This window comes from Poecilia latipinna, unplaced genomic scaffold (assembly GCF_001443285.1).
Source record: "Poecilia latipinna isolate Pla-1442-1.1 unplaced genomic scaffold, P_latipinna-1.0 Scaffold769, whole genome shotgun sequence".
NCBI lineage: Eukaryota > Metazoa > Chordata > Actinopteri > Cyprinodontiformes > Poeciliidae > Poecilia > Poecilia latipinna.
The window spans coordinates 1-18,985 of record NW_015113385.1 but is presented as its reverse complement, the minus strand read 5'-3'; the positions used below and the strand labels follow the sequence as shown (position 1 = coordinate 18,985).

The window sequence follows — 18,985 nt, the reverse complement described above, 5'->3', positions numbered from 1 at the left end:
AATTAGCATCTGTACTGTCTGGAGATTTACTCTCATTTGTTGTAGCTGCTAGCTCCACCAGCAGGGGGCGCAGAAAACCAGGATTTCTGTTTTATGATGGAAACAGTTTATCCTTGAGTTTCTCTTTTCCCATGGAGCATATTTTAGTGTAACCCTCTGCGCCATCGCAATGTTCCATGAGCAATCCCCGCACAGAAATATGATAGAGATAAATTCACATAGCAGAAAATCTTTCCACCGACATGCTGTTATTTGAGTAATTTTAAGAAATCTATATTAATTTGACAATGAGCAACAAAGAAAAATTCTGAGGAGACCTTGCAAGGAAAAATAATTTATAATAAGACCAAATTCAGATAGAAGAAAATGCTATAGAGATTATTAGGGATTTGTTGTTTTTCCTCAATTGTTGATATGATGAAACATTAGACTGACATCTTTTTAACGACAAAGTTGATGAAAACAAAAAACTCTTATTTCACCTGATAATCGTACATTCATGTGCGGTACTGACGAACCCCTAAACTACAACCGGAACTGGAACTCTGTAGATTTTCAAAAGAATAAACTCACAGTTTGACCATTAGATTCTGACATTTAATAAATTAATTCTGAAGAGCGGTGCCTCCCTCACATGTCTGACGTGGAATATTCGGAGCTTTATGGTTTTCTCCTGTGACGAACAGAATAGGTTCGACCGACCTAGCTGGTTTACAGTGGAGGTAGAACTGAATGTCCTGTGCTCGAGGCTTTGTGTGAATCGACCGCCAGACGGAAGTGATTTTTTTTCCCCATTAAGTGGGGAGGAGTTAGCTGACACGACGGCGCTGTTAATGGAGTCTGCGTTTTATTCTGCCGCAGTTTGTCCGCCACGTGTTTAGACAGAAACAGAGTTTATAGTTTTATTTTCTACTCAGTCGCATCAGACCGTGTAGATAGTAAACAGCTCGCGATGAACGGCGGGAACATTTTAGAGACATAGTAACGGGAACATTTCCCCAAGGTGAGTCTCTCTGACACTTCGGCATCATGTTAGCTAAGAGTGGCGTGCAAACATGAGCCCGAGCTACTGCTAAACTCCTAAGTTTTAATTAGAAATATTAAATAAATTGTCAAATTAGTTAGTTATTTAGTTTCCTGTGGTCTGGGTGATGAAACATCTCACGGCTTAGGTTCCCTCTGTTATGAATCTCATTATTATGTGTTTGAACTGACGGATATTAATATATTTATGATGAATTAACATTAACATCCAATTTATTATTTTGTGGATGAAGTTGATAATGTTACTTTCTTAAATTAGCCGAACAGGTGCGCATAAGGGCGTATTTAGAAAAAAGGGCCTCTGGGCGGGCTAGAGCCAGTTTTGGTTCCCCATTAGAGAGAGAGAGAAAAAAGAATAAAGCATTTTACTCACACAAATTACAGTACGTTAATAGGCAGGCCTACACATCAACAAGTTTAAAACATCTCTTGTGAGATAACTCCATGTTGGTCCCCAAAATGAACTATAAAATCAGAATTTCCAAATGAAAGCATGCATCCATTACAAACATATCCTAAATCTTTGAACCCACAAAAACTTATGGGCCCCGTTAGCCTATTTTAAACTGTTAACATGAGCATGTGTCTCCTCAATGACACGTTTTTTGTTGGATAAAGATGTTGGACTGGTTTGTCATGACGCATGATATTAAGTTTCTTTAGCACTCCTAGTTACAGATAATCTTTTTGCAGTCATACTGTAACTATCTCATTGATCCATCATTAGATGGGAACTTCAGTATTACTCTTTCACTTTAAAATAAAGTTTATTCTACAGTTTAGCATCATTGTATTAATAGCAACAAAGCATCTTAATGATCGGTGAAACATCTGAACTTTTGGTTCACATCTGGATGTTTCTGATGAAACAACTTTTATGAAACTTAATGCAGACAAATTAATGCGCTCTGAGATTTTTATCTCATCACGGGTTCAAAACCGTGAAAACTGTTAAAGCTTGAAACTATTGTCTGTTGTAAAACTGCAAGCAACATGTCTGTGTCGTAGCTGACATGACATGGAACCTGATGAGTGTGATGATGTTGGGAAATCATGACAGTTTCAAGATATCATGGTATCCATGGGAACATTTAATATTTAAGATAGAAATGCACCAGTTTCCTTAATGCTGCAAAACTCATTTAAATGTGTTGATACAAATGGATAAATGTAATCTAATAAGTATGTTGTTTTTTTTTATAACAGAGCTGTATCCAGATAGATTTAGTTGCTAAGTTATTATTATGGAAGGGTTTGACTGATGAGCAAGGAAATAAATACAGGTGCAATGTCTCTTTAAAATGATAGTTTCTTGTAAAAATATGTCCCTCTGACAAATTGTGACAACTTATTACAGGGATTGGAATATTTTCTGTCTTTGACTGTCTTATTATTACTTTTTTTTTTTTAACAACAAATGACAAACTGGAACTGGAAGACGTTAAACAAGTGATGTTTTCAGAGCACCATTTGAACAATAGAGCAGCATTATTAAAATGGTGCTCTGAAAACCCAGCAATAAAATCTTAATTAAATGAATACGTTGGGACAGGTTTACTTCAGGCTTCCTCCTCTGATTAAAGTTGGGTTGGGCTCAGACATAATGTCTAACGACTCGGTCCGGGTCGGGTCGGGTCCGATCTAAACTTTAGTGCAGGTTTCTCCTGTAGATGCGAACCAGGACGAAGTTGTGAGGCTGCGTGCTCAGACCCCAGCAGGTGAAACGCTTATTATTTATATGGAGTCGGTTCAGATAATTGTTCAGTCTGTTTTTTTTATCACTGCGGAGAAAAAGTTGGTTATCTTCATCTGCTTGATTAATGTGTGATAAGGTCTGGATTGTCTGTTCAACTTGTTGAATATTAAATGCGACAGAATAGCCCATGTTGACATAATATAAAAATTGACAGATAAAAATAGAATGTGACGGAGTACTTCTGACGCCGTCAGTCAAAATGACGGACAACAAAAAAGTGTAGTGCGACCTCTGACTCGGTTTTCTCACCAGATACTTTGTTTTGACGTTACTGTTGTGACCTTTCTTGTCTATGCAAGAAAATAAATGTGTTTGAATGAGAGAATATCTCATTATAATATGGAAGTTTCTCATTTTAACTTGCAGTCCTAGATTTTAGACGCTACATGTAAAATATGTTATATAAAATATTATGAATGTAGGAGGATTTCAAAGCCCGAATGTGATCCTTTGAAATAAACTGTAAGCTTTTTATCCGTGCTTGTGTGAAGAGAAGAGCTGTGCTGGCATGAAACAAGATCCCACTTGTTCTGTGTGGCATCTTAAGGTAAATGTGGGAGGATCTCGTCCAGATTTATTAAGGGATCATCTTAATCTTTTTATTTGCTTCATGTAACAACAGAAGCTAACTGGGTGAAAGTTAGTGGTTTGAGGTCAAAAACCAGGACAAACTCAGGTAATGTTGTCACTGTTGCTAAGAGCAGAAAAAGAGACAAGTAAATAACCAGAGAGGTTCTCACACTCATTGAATATTCAGCCTGAAATCTCAGGGGTTTTTGTTTTTTAAATTGAGAGGAAAAACATTTGTATGAGGGGAGAAAAGAATTCATTCAAATATGGATAGTGAGAGTTTGTTCAGCTGATCTTGAGATTGTCAGCTTGAAATCCAGCAGGTTGTAGGATCCTATGATGTCTGATGCAGACAGGTCAGTCGGAATAAATAAAATGAAATTCACAATAAAATGCGGATTTTTGCATTACTGGGTGATATTGATGAGATGGGCAGGATATTCTGTAGCTCCGGGCGATATGGCTATGATTATCCATAATTGTCAATATTGATAATTATAGATTAGATTTTTGTTTTAAAAATCTGAAATGCTGCCAAATGTTACTTTTTCTGCTTTATCCTTAACTTCCTCTCTAGCTGTTTTACTCACTTTCTCCTCTCACGGCACAATTATTTTTTTCTTTTTTTAAGTTCTGATGAACTACAGCAGTTTGTTTGGTTGTGAAACAGAATAACAATAAATGTTGACTTCTTGCTATTCACTTCTTCATTTTTAGTCATTCACATCATTATTACATACTGTTTGGGTTCATAAATCTAAAATGGAATTCAGAAAAATGAAAACAGAAAAATTGAAGTTTTGGGGTGGAGGTATCAAATGAATTTCATAGTTTGTCATATTCTGCTTAAAATACATAATTAATTCTGCTTTGTTCTGACTGTTTGTACTAAAACATGTAGATAATGTAGGTCAGAAGAGTTGGTTTTTAGAAGGGACCGGAAGCGTTCCAAGCAGCTATTAAAGGGTTTGGAGGCCTTCAGACTGTCTCCTTTGAGGCGGTTTGTCCCTGAAAGACACAAACGGCTGCCTGTCCGTCCCCCTGCTAGAACAGTGTATCATTAATCCCCTGTGGGATTTCTCTGTCATTGGCTCCAGAAGGACAAAGCTTTGGGGAGTATTAAAGCCGGAGGCGGCGACTTTCTGAGCTTTGCCTTTACGTTTTATTAGAACACCAGGAGTTTTTATCACCTTTGTTTTTCCCTGGTTCATAATTTACGAGCTCATTTTAATTAGTTCTACTTGACTTTATCTTACATGCTGTGAACTAAAGTTATGAGTTCTGAAAAAACCTATTTCCTGGTACTGACTACTTCCTGGAAAAGGGAAGCTAATGTGAGTTACTGTGATTAAACATTCAGGTTCTTTGTGAATAGTCCCAAGGTCATTTGAAGTGCATACGTGCGTACTGCATTGTGGTGTTTGAATGGTGGAGACGTGTGTTTACTTTTCCATGACTGTGACTTCTGCACTTTCGTTGGTTAAAAACAGGAAAACTAAATGCTGACAAATGAGAAAAGAACAGATGATTCTGTGAAAATCGGACAAAAATCAGGAAGTTATTGAACCTTCGGTCCGTTTCCTCTTTCAACTGGAGGACATATTCACTCCTGATGTTAGTGGGATTCTGCTCTGTCGATTTCATTTATATGTTACTTTGTTACAATCAGACGTAACAAAGTGTTTCACATAGCTTTGAAACAATCAACAAGAAGAAAGTAATGATACTTGATTTGATGATTGGAATAAAATATGATGATCAGGAATGTAGAAAAACAGACATAGATGTAAATAAAGTAGAAAAATGTACAGTGTAGGACACAAAACCATTTATTCTGACAATTTGAGAAATGGGTAAACCATGTTGTTTAGAAATGCACGGATTGCAGTTTTTTGGCTGGTGCTGATTGTGATCTTCGCCGATGCCAGTTTTTTTGTTTGTTTGTTTTTGTTGAAAAAGTCACTAAGTCACAGTGGGGTGACCATCATTAACCACTCATGTTCAGACGCGGTAGGCGGGTCTGTTGGTCAGTCCTGATGTTGCATTGTATTTATGAAATCTTCAGTAATAAATGCATTAAAATCACATGAATGAAGCAAGACCAATAAATGTAAAAAACATCTATAACATGATGTGAGTTAAGTACCAGAAATAATGTGTTAAAAAATTTGGGCGAACCTAAGAAAAAAAGTTGGTGTATAGCAGCCTGTAACTGAACAGAAAACATCTTGATGACTTTATGACTAAGTGACTAAATATGTACCTTTTTTTTAACAAACATTCAGTGGTAATAGATTTCAACCTTGAAATCTATAAATACTTTGTTATAATATTCAGAATTTCACAGATTGTGATGTTTGTTTTATTTAATTTCAGCAGAAACTCCAAACATCACTATGACAGGCCGAACCGACACTCCACAGGACCGGTGAGTGAAACACCAAACTGTCGCTTCATCTTATTCATAAAACCAACATGGAGTCTGTTGCTGAAACTTCTGGTTTGTACATCCATCTATCTTTCTCTCTTCTTTCTCCCACTGTCCCCGTTTCCTCCCATAATCCCTAGGTTCTGCTTGGTGGGAATCTTTTTCTTCATTCTAGGCCTGGGAACGCTGTTGCCATGGAATTTCTTCATGACTGCCTCACTGGTAAGAAGAAGTGAAACGGTTTCCATAGAAAAACAGGATGTGGGTCCAACAGCGTTTTACTTTGAGAAAATGGAAGGAGAGGGATCTCTAGAACAGGAAATGTGTTGTAAAGCAAGCTGTAAATGACTCTGTCCTCAATCAAAATGATCAGCATCAACCTGTAAGTTCTACATCAGAAAACTGGCTGTCAGGAGTCGAGTTTAGAAAACGATAAGCAGCAGAGGCTCTAAAAGTCAAACAGCTTCAGTTAATGACTGGAAAGAATGAGAGGCTGGCTACATTTTAAACTGATGGTAACAATGTCGCCATAACTCTGCTATCAAACGGGTCGTCTGACTGTTCTAAAGACATGACTTTGGAAAATGACTCCTACGACACAAGAGGCATTTCTGGTTACATTCCAAACTTTTTTTTTTTTTTTAGCATATCTCGAACAAAATGTCTCTTGATGGAAAAGAGTCAGAACAAAACAGTCTGTTGACGACGTGCATGACCAAGGGAAAGGGAAAAGGAGGCATGCTTTTCTTCCTGTTTTACCAATGCAAACTGAAAGGAGTAATGAGCGTCTTTTGCTAACCCAAAATAATATCCAGTTTCAACCTTTTGTTTTCAGTTTTACCTCATTAGTTAAAAGTTCACATAGGTAAGTTAATTATTAATTGATTAGAGAACAAATGGCATTTATGTTTTTGCATCCACCTGAATAATGTGCAGTTGCGCCACTGTATACAGCAGCAGTCTCCGGTCAGAGGCTCTTTTACATTCACTGCAACACTGACTGCTTGTGGAGATCCTTTCATCCACAATGACTCTTTGAATATACTTGGACGATTTGAGTTGGATTTGATTTCCATTCAAAACTCAAGTATTTTTAAATAAAGTATTTTTGAATAGAATACTGGAGGAAAACCTGCTAAAAAAAATTGGTTTTGGATCAGAGTTTCACCTTCCAGTAGCAGAACAACTTTCAGTATCAAGCTAGAGGTACAACAGAATGATTTAGATCAAAGTCCAGCTCTGTTTCCACATGTCGAGTTTAAATAAATGGTCAGATTTGACTCCTGCTCTCTGTTGGCAGTACTTCCAAAGCCGCCTGAACAACACGGAGACGGGGAACGAGACGGTGGTCAGGAAGGAGTATCACTTCAACAACTGGATGACCTTTCTGTCCCAGCTGCCCCTGCTGGTCTTCACCCTGCTCAACTCCTTCATGTACCAGAGGTCAGTGCTAACAGGCGGCGCCGCCCCAGGGGTGACCTGTCCATCCTGGTGCGACCCGATCGCCAAAACGTTTTCTGTTCCAGGATATCCGAGGCCATTCGCATCGCAGGCAGCCTCGTCTTCATCCTGCTGCTCTTCATCCTCACCGCAGTCCTGGTGAAAGTGGAGATGCATGAGGGTCTCTTCTTCTCCGTCACCATGGCGACCATCTGGTTCATTAACTGTGAGTTTCTTTGTCTGGAGGTGTCTAGAAGCATCTGTTGTTTTTTTTTTGGTTTTTTTTTTGTTCGTGTTGTGATGGTGTTACCGCTCCGCAGCGTTCGGCGCCGTGCTGCAGGGCAGCCTGTTCGGCCTGGTCGGCCTGCTGCCGCAGAAGTACAGCACCGTCTTCATGAGCGGCCAGGGCCTCGCCGGGACCTTCGCCGCCATCGCAATGCTGCTCGCCAAAGCCAGTGAGCCGCCCCCACACGCAAGCACATAACTCAGAACACCACGCGGTTGCCTAGCAACGCAGTAGAACTGCTACAAATGGGCGCTTTCATTTAGGTGTTTTAGGTGCTTGATGTTTACACTGCACAGTTTTGTAATAAAGTCAATCAAACGTTTGATTAAAAAACTGAATTTGAAAAACGTTATTTACAGTTGTAACCTGATTATTTTCATGCATAAATAAAAAGGCACATTTTTTTACACACTGAAGTTAAATCAGACTAAACAAATCTTGTTTCACTCTGCAAAAACACAAAATCTTACCAAGTATTTCCAGTCTAGTTTCTAGTGCAAATATTTTAATACACTTCAAATAAGACAAAACTAACTTATGAGTAACTTTTTAGCTAAATATGGGAGCTTGTTTTGAGTCAATAATTCTTTAATATTGATGGAAAAGAACTAGTTATAAGTGAAATAATCTGCCGGTGGAACTAGACACTTTAAATTATAAGAAAAATGACTTGATTATATTTTTAAAAATCAATATTAATTAATTATTAATTATTGTAAGTTAGTTTTGTCTTGTTTCTAGTTCTTCTAGGAACCAGGCCACAGATACTTGGTAAAATTTCTTTTTGTGAAATAGTCTGTTTCTCAAACCAGTCAGGTGTCTGTGAGAGAGATATACATTTTTTAAATATATTTTAGTTTACCTTACCTCTGCTGTAGAACATAGAATACTCACAATATATTATTAATATCTAATAAATGATATTGCATAATAGTGAACTGAAACTGTCTTTTTTTTTTCTTTTAGTTCATTTGTATAGTTTTCATCTCCAAAGTTTGAAAACTTACCTTGAAAATGTTTGGGGAAAAGCCTACAAACCCTGATTAAAATCAGTTTATTTCAAAGAACGTATTTCATGCCGAGTCTGGTTCTGTTCCCCGTTGTGATGCAGGCGATGCAGACTCTGAGTCTGCAGCTTTGGGTTACTTCATCACGCCATGTGTGGGGACTCTGGTCACCCTGTTGAGCTACCTGCTGCTGCCGCGCCTGGTCAGTACAGTAACTTAATAAATAACAACTTAAATAACCTTTAAGTTGTTATTTTATGACAGTAAAAGCTGCTTCGTCTGCCTGACTAATTCAGTTCTGCGTTGTTTTTATAGTGCTGTCTGGACTTGCTTGAGATTCCATTGTTGTTGTTTCTCTGCAGGAGTTTGCTCAGTTTTACCTGAACAGAAGCAGCAAGTATGAAGAAGGCACAACGGACAAGCTGCTGACTGGTGAGACTTTGTTTAGGCCGAGCAGAGATGGGATAATAAATGTGTTGCTTCACAGTGTGACTGAATCAAATCAATTCACTGGAACATGATTTAATTAGGTTTGTTGACTCTCCGTTTATCCAGTTAAAAGCCAGACAAAGATGACTCTGTTAGAGGTCACACACACTCACTCAGTCACTCACATTTTCCATTCAGCTTCTAGCCCTGAGGTGCCTCCACTGACACGAATTAGACACAAGATATAAAGGATTTGATAAACCCAACTGGTCTGTATGAAAACAGAACTTTTTCACATTTTATTTCCTTACAACCAGAAACTTAAATATATTTTAGTGACATTTTATGTCACTAAAATATATTTACCAACACAAGGTGAAGTGAAAGGAAAACTTCACATTATTTCAAATTTAAACCTCTAAAATAATGTAGGCGTGTGTGTGTGTGTTTTTTATTCAGCTGGCTGAGTCAGTGTTTTGGAGAATTATGATGTTTTCACACCTGATGGTAGGGGGGGGGGCAAGATTGCAACTTTTGTTACATTTTCTGCTGTTGTGGTTTTCTTTCATTGCAACAAAAACGTATGAAAAACTTGTTCACCTCCTGGCCTGTGGTGGCGCTGCACCAAGAACCACTGGAAGAAATGACATGAAAACCTCTGAAGACACTTGGAGCAACTTCCTTCTTCATAAAATGAAGTGGTGTCAGATTTTAGCAGTTGTAGATTTTCTCTTTTGTGTTTGGTAAAAATCCACAAGTCATTTCTTCTGCTAGCGATAAATTAACATGTTTATTTTGGTTGTATTTACCCAGAATGCCCTGCACTGTAGTCCTCTTCCTGCTTTTGGAGCGGTCTCCAGTCCGCTTGGCGTTCACATATGCACTCGGACCACACCAGAGTTCACTTCAACCAAACTGAGACAGACAGGACTGGTGTGAATGCACTGTTGGTTACAGCTATAAGCAGAACGAAAATCTTGACCAGAATGCTCTGAACTGCAGATGGAACCCCTCTGGAGAACGGGAAGCTAAACGGCCACGCTAACGGTGCGGTGGCCAGCATAGCCCTCGACAGCAGCGGTCAGGACGAGGCCAAGCTGGAAACCAGTCCAGACAGGAGCAGGCAGGCCGACAGCTCTGCAGAAAAAGCCTCGGTGTTGGAGGTGTTTAAAAAGGTACGGGATGAAATTCTGGGCAAAAACAAAAAAAAACTCCTGTTTTCTCTCTGCTGCTTCTTTAAACATACAAACCATTTTTTTATATACATCTCAGATTTGGGTGATGGCATTCTGCGTGACGTTTGTGTTCACCGTCACTCTGTCGGTATTCCCCGCCGTCACTGTTGACGTCAAAACAGCATTCCCACATGGAAAATGGGGTAAGAGTGAGCAGCGCCGATTCAGAGAAGATCTGTGTTCAACATGGAGCCGGCATATCGTCGTTTTACTCATATTAAATTGTCGCTCCTCTCAGGACACATCTTCATCGAGGTGTGTTGCTTCCTGGTTTTCAACATTCACGACTGGATTGGCCGGACCGTGACCACATGGATACGCTGGGTGAGAACCTGACTGGCTTCCCTAGAAAACAAGAATGACTCTGATCTTAGCCAACCTGCTTCAGCTGGTCTCACTGTATTTGTTTATTTTACTACCTTCTTCTTTCTGTAATATGTATATTTGTTTTTACAGTGTGCTAAAAGAGAAGACTGTAAATAGCATTTGCATGGGGTTTGAATACTGACAGCTCACAATATTTTATTAGACATCTGTTTCTTTTTTTTAGCTTACTGACAGTTTATTTTTCTTTTTAGAGGGTCTAAATAGTCATCTTTGTTTGAAATTATAAAACTTTCCTGCTTTTTTGATATGATCAATATGTTCAACCAGTTTTAGCCAGTATTTTTTCCTCCCATTTTCTTTATAAATTCAAACACGATGCTGTACAGACAAACGTAAAAAATAAGAATCAGATGTTCTAGCATGTTTATGTAGTGAAGCAAACGTTCTGAGACTTACACGAAGGAAAATAATGCATCATTTTTATTTCTTATAAATGAGAAAAGTGGCAATATTTAATGCAGCCGGCCCAGCTGTGTGTAGTTTAATCTGTGATGGTTTATCAGTCTGGATGTGCTGTGGTGGCGCAAAGGTTAAGCACAGAACACATAAGGAGGCCTCAGTCCTCGACGTGTCCGTCGCTGGTTCGATTCCCGGCCTGGTGACCTTTGCCGCATGTCTCCTCTCTCTCTCTTTACATACTTTCCTGTATTAACACTTTCAAATAAAGACCACTAGAACCAAAAGAAGAGAACATGGCTGAACAAATTGCATCAGAGTTTAAGAGATTAGTAACGCCTTTATTGGCCCTCCGTCATGCATGAGATAGACTTGGTTTCAAAATGCCAGAGGAATCCCCCTGTGGGAGGATTATAATGTGAAATAAACATTTCCTCTCTCCCCTGCAGCCTGGTAAAGAGTCGCGTGTGTTCCCGGCCCTGGTGGTCTCCAGGGTGATCTTCATCCCCCTGCTGATGCTCTGTAACGTTCAGAAGCGCTACTACCTGCCCGTGGCCTTCTCTCACGACGCCATCTTCACCGTCATCATGGCGCTCTTCTCCCTGTCCAGCGGTTACTTTGTGTGCCTCTCCATGTCCTACGCGCCGCAGTGAGTACACCGCAGCAAGCTGCTGACCTCTGACCCCTGAACTCTGTCCCACTTGGTTCACAACTCCACCAGCTGCTCAGCTGTCAGCTAAACTGGAGATAAATCTGGAGGGAAATGATCTGCAGCCATTGTTGCTGTAATTGTGATTGACGTTCCTGGGTCGCCATGGTGATATACAGTGCGAATGGGTCGCCATGGTGATATACAGTGCGAATGGAAAGGATTTGTTCCTTTCCAGATTTCTTCAGTTTTCTGCTTTTCTTTTTGTTTGCCACTCTTTAATATTTAAGATCTTCAAGCTAATTTTACTATCAAACAAAAATGAGCTGACTACATATGAAAGCAGGGGTGTCCAAAGTGTGGTGCGTGGGCCATTTGTGGTTTCTTCACTGATTCTGTGGTCCACTTTTTTTTACAATTCAATTTAATTGTTTTTCTACAATAAGTCTTCATTTTTCTACAATGCAAAATATTAAGTACAACACAAAGTGTTTGTCTTTTCACAGCTACGCTTCTTGCTTTCTCTTGAATTTCGTAAAATATAGAACCGCATTTATCGACTGACATCCACTCAAACAGACTTTAAAAAAAATCTGCTTATAATTATTTTAAACCTGGTTAAATACAGAGAGCCTTTCTGAAGAGAGAGTGACCCAAATCTGGTTCTTGCTGTTGGATATTTTAGTCATCTCATCATTTAAGTCGCCATTTCGGCTCACATTTCTGAGCTTGGTTGACCTCTTCAAAGGTCATAACTCAGCATCTCAGACCAAAGTAAATCCACACTTTGACGAGGCCATATCATTTTTTGTCTCATTCAGATCAACTCTGTTTCTCACCTGTTCTGGAATTTACTTATTGCCTCATCTAAAAAAAACAAAAACATTTGAACTTTAAGCAGTCAGACAGGTTCTGTGTGTGCATGATGGTCTGACTAATCAGGTCTGGATGCAACTTGGGAATGTTGCAGCTGATTCATGATTCAACAAGGCAGTTATCATTTGAGGACTCCTCTTTATAAGGTTAATTCTGTCTGATATTAAGATTTATTTGATTAGCTCAAACAATAAAGGGACAAAGAAGCAAAAACAAAGATGGTTGATAATTTTCAAGAAGGCAGGAAAACTTAAACCCTAAAATCTCCTCTAGTTCCCAAACACAACTATTGTTCTGATGCTACTGAATGAAAAATCTTTTTCTGTGTAACATAACTGAAAACTTATGTGTATTTTAGTTATGTTAACACTGAACAACATAGTCTTTAGTGACTAGCGACTAAAATCAACTGGTTCTGTTGTGTTTCTCCAGACTGGTGGAGCCTAAAGATGCAGAGACTGCAGGAGCCCTGATGACCTTCTTCCTGGCCCTGGGTCTGTCCGTCGGGGCCGCCCTGTCCTTCCTCCTCAGGAGTCTGGTGTAGTTCCCATAGAAACGGCACGGTAAAACTATCACCACACTCCTGAAAGGAGTGGCTGTCAGTTTCCTGTTTAAAAACAAATCCATTAGTTTCATATTAAGTTCAGCTGGTAAGTGGAACAGAGAAACATTTCAAGACGTTCGATTGAGAACAATCCGTAGATCATTCTGAAACCACGTCAGTTTTATGGGTTTTCATCGCTTGTAGTTGTTTGTTTTGAGACAAATATTTTTCTATTTTTTTATTTGTACATTGTTGTTTTGTAACAGGAAGTAAAGCTGAACGAAACAAAAAACGATTTCTAAGCAGTACAAGCTAATTTGATGGTAAATCCTGCCATCTGGTGGCTAAAATGTTTATTGTGAGGCATGTTGCCATATTGACTAATCAGTACCAGCATTGTTTATCTATGAGTTTATTTCCTCATCAAATTTTACTGGTGAGGTGCCATTTTTTTGTGTTCCAACATTCTTTCCCAGTCTGCTGGTTCCCATGGCTCCATGTGATCAGAAGCTTTGCTTATTTCCTGAGTAAAGACCAAGCAGCAGACGGTTCCTACGCATTTAGTTTCAAACTTTAAAAAAATAAATAACAGTTTTTCCGTATTCAAATTCCCCAATTTTATTTATTTATTTATTTAACATTTAAGTCTGAAATCTGAACTTTTTAACTGCTTAACTAACATTTGGGTTTTATCTAGAGATTCCACATCATCTGAAAAAAAAAAGAAAAAAAGAATTATGGAATCTATTTTAGTTTTTTCTTAAAGTATTGAAAATAAAATACTTTTTTAACCTTTGGAACGAGACGGTTTTCAGTCGGAGTAAAAAGAATTGGTTTTATTTTCCCAGTCCGTTATAGAAACACCTGCTACCAGTTGTTTCAGTGGCAGATGAACTCTGTGTGCTTTACAGTGTGTGCCGACTCATGATGTTTTATTTCTCATTTTGACACCGCTGGAGTGTTTTGTTTGTTTACCACTAAAAATAATTTTCAGTGTGTTTATGTTCCTGTTTATGTCAACAATGTGGCAGCTGTTGCTTCAACACATTTTCTTTACAATGGGATCAGAAGAAAAGCAAACAAAAAGCCTTGAAAGTGTCTGATTTTTGTGATTTATGCTGAACTTCCATTTACTGTAAAATGGACCAACAACACAGTGAGGAGACGGCAGAACTTCACTGCAGTTAGATGAAGACTAATGCATGACATCCAGTTCCTTCAGAACCGATGGATTCTTAGAGACTTGAATGTTCTGGAGGAGTTTAGGATTCTGTTGCCTTAACGCACGACCTGGAGTATGTTCCGGTTCCCACTTTGGAGATGACATGAGACTGTACAAGCAAAATGTTTTCGTATACCATCTGTATCCATAGCAACAGAAGGCACCCTGATGTTTTCAGTTCCAACCAAATGACCATGTAGTGATCCATTGTGCCGTTCACAGTAGAAACCAGTTTCAGCAAAGGGAATATTTTCATTGTTCCTGTCAATAAATGAATCCTGTAATTCTGTGATGTCTGCTGGTTTATAAAGGATTAGAGTGAAGTAATAAAAATTAAAATCTTAAAGGAAAATATTTGCTCTACTTAAGTCGTGTTGATTTTCATCAAAAAACAGACTTTGGTGCACCAAAATCTTTAGTAGTTTTATTAAAATTGGCTAAATGCATTGTTTACAAAGAGTGTGACCCAAATCCTGCTCTTATTGCTGAGAAAATACTAAATGTTCTCTAGATTTTTCAAATTTGGACCTCTATGGAAGTACATTCCTGCCATGAAAGGAAAGTCATAATTTTGACATCAAAAATCATAATTATGAGATGGTCACACTGTTTCTCTACAGCATCTTATAGTTCTGACTTTAAAATGTGAAATTAGAACTTCTTGTTGGACATTTATTTTTTTCTTTTATGGCAGAAATGGCCTTCTATACAAAACACTAAGTTTTTGATTTAGGATTCACACATCCCTTTCCAACACAAGATATGACTTTAAATAGTATTTTATTGAAAATTTACCTAGACTAATGCAGAGAAAAATAACTAAATATTGCATCTCTGCAATAGCACAAAAATGTATTTTATAAAAGATATTTTATTAATGCCTTTGAGTACTTTTGACAAGGTTTGAATGAAGAATGAAGTCCTCAGATTAGAAAACGAAAAACCTAATTTACATTAATTACACACCAATCTGAATGTAGATTATATTGATCCACAGAACTAATGAAAACCCAAAAGTCGCTTCATGTTAGAATATCATGAGACTAATATTTAATACAGAAATGTTCCGGTCTACATAGGTGACAGGAAAAACGGCAGACTTGATGCTTGAGCGTATTAATGGAAGATTGAGTGAAAGGAAAAATGTTTTGAAGTGATTGTGAGATGACTGTGAGGCTTATTGAGATCTGTAATCCCATGTTGCCTAGGTTACCAATCTGAATGTGAATTAAACTTTGGTATAAATTGGTCCGTTACAATAAATCAATCACAAATGAAAATGATCGACCTCATTTTAATTTATCGGCTTTATCGTTTCTTCCTTTTTCTGACATTGAACGAAAAAAGGCTCACCTCCGGTTCTCTCCACTGACCCCTCTTCCTCGTTTCATTAGCATAAGGGAGGAGTGAACTATTGGACCAGGTAGTTGAATTTGCCCATCTTTATCTAAATCCAATGATTACTGAAGGGAAATATAGTATACAGTCTTTGTAATCTGTTCTCTTTTGGTTGAATGTAGTTTTTATTTCCACTTTGGTTTTATCTTTAGTTTTTATTCCAGTGCATTTTTTTTTTTTGTTTTTGGATGTTTTGTTTACCTGTTAATTGTTCTTTTGAAAGTAAAGTGCATTTCTTTTTGTCAGGATGTGCTTGCATTATTGTAATTACCAGTACATCAGTTTAAAAAGGTCTTCAAACAATATTATCGTTTAATTGCAATAATCTGAGAATTAATCGTTCAGGAAGATTTATCGTGACAGGCCTGGGTGTAAAGCCTTTTGTTTTGGGTGGTTTGTAGGGCTTAAAATGTAGCATTCACTGATCACTGGTTTCAGATAAATATATTTGTCTTCAGGCTGTTCCACTCACATGTCAGGAGGTTTCAGTTTTAAATTACAGATGACTTTATTCTTTAAATGAGCTGTAGAGATAAAAGGAAGACACACAGAATGGGATTTATTCCCTGTATTATTTATTGAAAACCCAGCAGTCGTCATTAATACCTGTGGTGTCTGTACAGGCAGGGGAGAAAGAACATGTGGTAAACTAAAAACTGCTGTCATTCTGTTAAGACAAAAAACAAAAAAATGAGGACAAAAATATATATAAAGATATGCTACAGAATGACTGGTTGTCTTATTGAAACACCTTTTAAAAATGTTACATAGATGCAGAGGGAGGATGAGAAAGAGGAGCTTAGACCAAGAAGAAGAAGAGTACAACAGCAGTTCAAGAGATTAAATGGAAAAAAAAAAAAAAAGTTGTTTCTGGAGAGTGGGGTGTGTTTTTTTAAAATGAGGGGTTCTGGTTCCTTCTCTGCCAAGTGTTGCTTTTACTTCTTTAATGTGAAAAGCCAGAAGGAGACAATCGTATCATCTTGTCATCTTTCTGTCCGTCTGTCCATCTTCATCGTTTCTTTGGGGGTTGGGCTGTGCGAGGCGGCGTGACGGGTCGGCCGGAGTTCATCCCTCCATACTGGTACTTGGCCTTCTTCTCAGACGGCTTCAGGATCTGGGAGGAGGAGGAAGAAGAAGAAAAAAATCAATTACTGGACCAACAGCTCTACCTGGAAACATGAGCTGAACTCTTGAGTTTTAAATAAATGTTAGTGTCAAACATCTCCACGGCAACATATCTGAATTTCACGACATCTAATATGGTACAAGACAGATATTTGCATTAACAGCACTGTGGCCAACACAACACACTGAATGATATGCTTTCTGTTATGATTTCACTACATGAATCAACACCAAGTTGTGTATAATTGTTAAATGAATAGAAAAGGAAGATTTTGTTTTCTAAATATTCTGAATTTTCATGTTCCCATTCTTATGTGGATTTGGAAAATGATCCAAATCCACATAAAAAATTCCATATTTTAAGCTTGTGAAGGAACCCCAAACCAGTGTTTGTCAAAGTGGGGTCTGCAGTAAACTCAGGGGACCACCAGAGGGCGCTCAGAAAGTTGGAGGGAAGGTGATGGAAAAAGTAAAAACAAAACAAATTTAATTGAAGAAATTTAGTCGAAATTTCTATCATTATTGCAAAATACAAGTTAAAATAACTTACTGAAATGTGTTTTGTAATGCTCATCTTTATGAATGGCAACAGAAGGAACAGTAAAGCTGAGGAGGATTCCGCTGCAAAAACCCTAAATATTCCTTGTCAACTAAAACCAGAACATATGAGGCTGAATTTATGCTACAATATAATAATTATAGAATAGTGACAAAAATGAGATACCAGTGCTGTTTGGGGGGGGGCATGGAGTGGAAAGGCTTGGGAGCCTCTGTACTAAGCAACAACTTCCTGTCAGAATCAATTCACGTGATAATCTGGGTTCTAAAAGATCCTGGATCAGTTACTATGGTAACTGACCTGGAAGGAGCACATCAGGGTTTCGTCCACGCTCATCATGCCACCGGCGTTGTCAAACTCCCCGCAGTAGTTGGGAGCTGAGAACAGGGTCACCAGCTGCCGCTTGGCGAAGAACTCATACCCATCTTCTACCACCTGGGGGCGTCAGACACAAGAATCAGCCAAGGCTTTTACAAAGGGGGAGGGGGGATGGCTGGTAGGAAGGAGCTGTGGTACCTGGTGAGCTCTACAGATGAGGTCCAAATCATGACGGTTGAGGAACTTGCTGACCACGTCGGCACCGAATGTAAAGGAGACGCCACGGTCGTTCTCCCCCCAGCCCTGTACGTCCTTATCAGGGTCCGACCACAGCAGGTCGCACAGAAGACCTGCAGGGGGAAAGAAGTGAAATAAAACATCTGTCTGTCACTATCTAGTCACCTGGTTGCAGGGAAAACCTGGTAGATTTTTTTTTTTTTTTTTTTTTTTAGAGTGACGTTTGTGAAGCGTTCACATGCGGACACAGAGTCATGATGAAACTCCATAAGAGGATGCGAGACAGAGGCTGCAAGGGTCTCAACTCCAGCTGCCTTATAAGGACAGGAAGAGGTTTAATGAGGGGGTGAACACAGAGAGGCTCCTCTTCCTCTGTTCCAGCTACAAGTAGATAAGGGGGAATAAGGCTGGGGAAGCTCCTGTTCTTACATTAGACCACAAATCATTCAGCAGAGAAACAGGAAGAGTTCACAAGAACCTGAGTTCATGTTGGTTCATCAGGACCAAAGGGAAAATGGACAAAACAGGCCACCGTAGGAGAGGCTGAGAAAAACCTTTCACCTCCTTACTAAGTTAATACAGTTTTGCTTTCACACTTAAATGTGTTGTACAGAGAGGTTCCTCTTCCTCTGGTCCAGTTACCAGTAGATAAGGAGTCGGCCTGAGTTGAATTCAAATAAAGGTTTTATAGAAGAGAAACCAGCTATTCAAACCAACCAGGCACTATGTAAACCAAGGGACAAACCCTAAACCTAAAACCGGCCAGTCATTTCTGGGAAGGTTCACTCTTCCAACTTTTTTAGTTGGGACTGTGGTTTACTGGAGTCACAAAACCTTCAAAATGGCTTCCAGGGTTTCTCCAGTGTATTATCAGCCTGGCAGGCCGCCAGGATTTACTTATCCCCCACAGAGCTAAACGGCATTTGTCCATTTTAAATGTTTTATTGTTTTGGGGTGTTTTTTGTCATGAAGGTGGTAGGAGTTGGTAGGAGTCAGTGGGTCGCCGGTTCAATTCCAACTCCATCCACCTCTGCTGTCGTGTTCTTGGGAAAAACACTTGACCCGCCTCGGCTGCTGGT

General features: G+C 38.9%; 2 protein-coding genes across 4 annotated transcripts; one reads left to right on the top strand and one right to left on the bottom strand.

Moving 5' to 3' along the window:
- Nucleotides 1–786: 786 nt before the first annotated feature.
- On the top strand, nt 787–16,343 carry LOC106955803 (equilibrative nucleoside transporter 2). Of its 3 annotated transcripts, none has more exons than XM_015046190.1 (13): nt 787–1,003; nt 5,747–5,798; nt 5,939–6,020; nt 7,099–7,241; nt 7,325–7,464; nt 7,559–7,693; nt 8,636–8,733; nt 8,894–8,963; nt 9,963–10,135; nt 10,233–10,338; nt 10,434–10,519; nt 11,428–11,627; nt 12,936–16,343. In XM_015046190.1, exons 2-13 carry the CDS (start codon nt 5,767–5,769, stop codon nt 13,045–13,047), a joined length of 1,377 nt encoding a protein of 458 aa, XP_014901676.1. In that variant the 5' UTR covers nt 787–1,003; nt 5,747–5,766; the 3' UTR covers nt 13,048–16,343. The 3 variants fall into 3 exon arrangements, with proteins under 3 accessions (XP_014901676.1, XP_014901677.1, XP_014901678.1); XM_015046191.1 differs by having other exon boundaries at nt 5,750–5,798; nt 12,936–13,047; XM_015046192.1 differs by lacking the exons at nt 5,747–5,798; nt 5,939–6,020.
- Nucleotides 16,344–16,522: 179 nt separating this feature from the next.
- Nucleotides 16,523–18,220, bottom strand: LOC106955798 (serine/threonine-protein phosphatase PP1-beta catalytic subunit-like; the record flags this gene model as incomplete). The annotated part of the gene is made up of 4 exons (XM_015046184.1): nt 16,523–16,781; nt 17,652–17,786; nt 17,868–18,053; nt 18,145–18,220. Coding segments are annotated over 4 exons (502 nt in total), but the record flags the coding sequence as incomplete, so codon positions are not given.
- Nucleotides 18,221–18,985: the final 765 nt, after the last annotated feature.